Source organism: Lipotes vexillifer, unplaced genomic scaffold, assembly GCF_000442215.2.
Source record: "Lipotes vexillifer unplaced genomic scaffold, Lipotes_vexillifer_v1.1 scaffold24, whole genome shotgun sequence".
In the NCBI taxonomy this organism is placed as follows: domain Eukaryota; kingdom Metazoa; phylum Chordata; class Mammalia; order Artiodactyla; family Lipotidae; genus Lipotes; species Lipotes vexillifer.
Genome location: NW_006782914.1, coordinates 2,456,832 through 2,459,412, shown reverse-complemented (window position 1 = coordinate 2,459,412; position 2,581 = coordinate 2,456,832). Strand labels below are relative to the sequence as shown.

At 45.3% G+C, this 2,581-nt stretch overlaps 1 protein-coding gene across 2 annotated transcripts in view; it reads right to left on the bottom strand.

Moving 5' to 3' along the window:
- Nucleotides 1–2,581, bottom strand: part of SHC4 (SHC adaptor protein 4) — a 127,844-nt gene that overhangs the window by 85,463 nt on the left and 39,800 nt on the right. For both annotated transcript variants that reach the window (XM_007455552.1, XM_007455551.1), the window contains exon 2: nt 509–579. In XM_007455552.1, the coding sequence (XP_007455614.1) occupies nt 509–579 (71 nt within the window). The remainder of the gene's footprint in view (nt 1–508; nt 580–2,581) is intronic.

Here is a 2,581-nt window from a genome sequence, read left to right as displayed (position 1 = left end):
GCTGCCGGGGGCCACCCTGGGTAAGCGTCCCCGGGTCCAACTCTTTCATCCAGCTCACCTTACGTGGAGGAGGGAGACCCAGACAAGGAGTAAGAGTTTCTTGTGTCAGGGATGCCATAAATGGGGAGAGCTTGGGCTTTGCTGATGTGGAAAGTTTTTCCCTGTTCTTATTTTCGGCTACTTCTTCGACAGGTCTGAGATTCTGTAATGTCCTATTTCTAGACATTATTTTAAATACATTTAGTATCTGGGAAACCAGCTATTTCTCTGACTACATCATTTTGTCAGTTCTCATATGAAATGCAGATGCTCCGCCACACAACTGAGAAATCTTTCACGTGATGAGGCAAAGCTACTCATCGAAGGTCACTGGGCTTTGGTGTACCTTCCAGCCTTATGAATAAAAACCCACGATGCCTTTGAAGCCTTGTATGAAATTCCTGTGGGGAGAAACTCTTGTGACTTTAGACTATAGTCCTCAAAGTCTGTCCCATTTTTGTTCTCTTACCTTGTAACTTGGGTTCTCATTCCAAAGTCCAGTGACCTCATTGATTGCAGCACCTCAATACAGCCCATGTACTGGAATAAGAAAAGAAAAAAAAAAAGAAGAAGTAGGAAAAAATAGCACAAAGATAGCTTTTAGCTTCAGAGTGATTTCCTGGGAAACACCGTAAATCAGCTCCTGATATCAAATTACATTTGCACACTCAGCCTACCATTGATATTTCTGACCATTAATGGACACAGGCCTTCAACTGCAGTTCAGTTATAAAACGTCAGCTGAATCCAAAATACGATATCAGGAATACAGCTGTCATCCCTGACAAATGTGAGCTCAGAGGTTAAGAGCTTGGGCTCTGGGGCCAGACCATGTGAATCTGTATCCTGGCTCTGCCAGTTGTTAGTTATGGAACCCCAGCAAGTTACTCAACTTCTCTGCATCTCAGGTTTGTCACAGTAACATGGGGATAAAATCAGAATTGTTGTGAGAGTAAAATTATTTCCTACAGGTGTTCTAAGAGCAGTGCCTGATACACTCATGTGCTCAGAGATCAGAGGAAGCAAAACTCAAGGTAATACAGGAATATCAAATCTTCTAGGGAGATAAAATAAGCATATAAGTGCAGATAATACAGGACAGTAATATAGGAAGGTCTTATTTTTTTTTTTTTGCAAGATCATTTATTTATTCAAAGGGTTCAAGGGGAAAAAAAGTCATGTCCTACACCAGGAATGCGTACATTTAGCTTGAACATGGAGTACTGGAAAAGGCATTGAGACTTACAAAGCTAAAAGATGGTTTATATTTAATGTGGCAGCAGCGGGAGCCATCAGGCTGCTGGAAAGAGAGTGACGGGATCGTCTGTGTTTGAGGAGCTTTAATGTCAGCAGCAGTATGAAGGTGGGTTCATGGCGAAGAAAAAGTGAGGATGCTCCTGTCGAGAGGGAAGTAACGACAGCTCACACTGAGGAGGGATGGTGGCAGTAGGAAGGAGGGGACAGATTCAAGTGACATCGTGGAAATAGAGACTACACCATTCGGCAGTTGATTTGATCTAGAGAATAAGAGAGAAGGATGAGTCAAGAATGACTCAGATGTTTCCAGCCAGGGTAACAGAGGGAACAGTGATTCCATTAACAGGAACAGGAAAGCCAGGAGAGGGGAAGATGAGTTGGTTTAGGACCCACTGACTGAAAGACACTGGTGGGGTATCCAGGAAATAACAAGCTGATAGTTGAAAATTGGGTTCTGGAATCATGCAGAGGCATTAAGTGTAAGGACTTAGTAGTCTTCTGTGTAGCTTTGCCAGGTGAGGCAGTGGGAGTAATCCTCTTAGCAGGGCCTCAGTTGACAAGGGAGAGTGTTTCTCTGAGAATGAGCTCGGAAATGTTATGAGAGCCAAGTGGTCTGATTGAAAGTGATCTGTAGGCTCCTTGGAAAAGATCTGCCTCCTGTTTAGCTTTTCTCTGGAAGCCTTGCAGCCTCCCTCTGCTTGTGGAAAGATGGCAGGAGCTGGGGGTGCCTCCCCAGATACTTCTTGCAGTATTTCTCAGCGAATTCTACAGATTTCACATCCTAAGAGGAGGTCAGTGCACCAAGTGTTACCCTGCCTCGTGCAGGGTAGAGCGTGATGGCCAGGACAATTACCTGGCCATTCTCAGCCAGATTCCTGTTCATCACAACCCTCCTGCGGGATCTAGTATTGAGAAAATTTTTTTTTAATATTTTATTCTGCCCCAATCACATTTAACATCCCAAGGCTTGAGTACCTCAAGGAAGTAAGCGATGTCTAGAGATTTCTGTTCAATAAACCATTAGACATAGTAGGAAAGGAAAGCTAGATGTAGCACGGTATTAAGCCCATCTCAAAACTGTCATGAGGGCTTCCCTGGTGGCACAGTGGTTGAGAGTCCACCTGCTGATGCAGGGGACACAGGTTCGTGTCCCAGTCCAGGAGGATCCCACATGCCGCAGAGCGGCTGGGCCCGTGAGCCATGGCCATTGAGCCTGCGCGTCCGGAGCCTGTGCTCCGCAACGGGAGAGGCCACAACAGTGGGAGGCCTGCGTACCGCAAAAAAA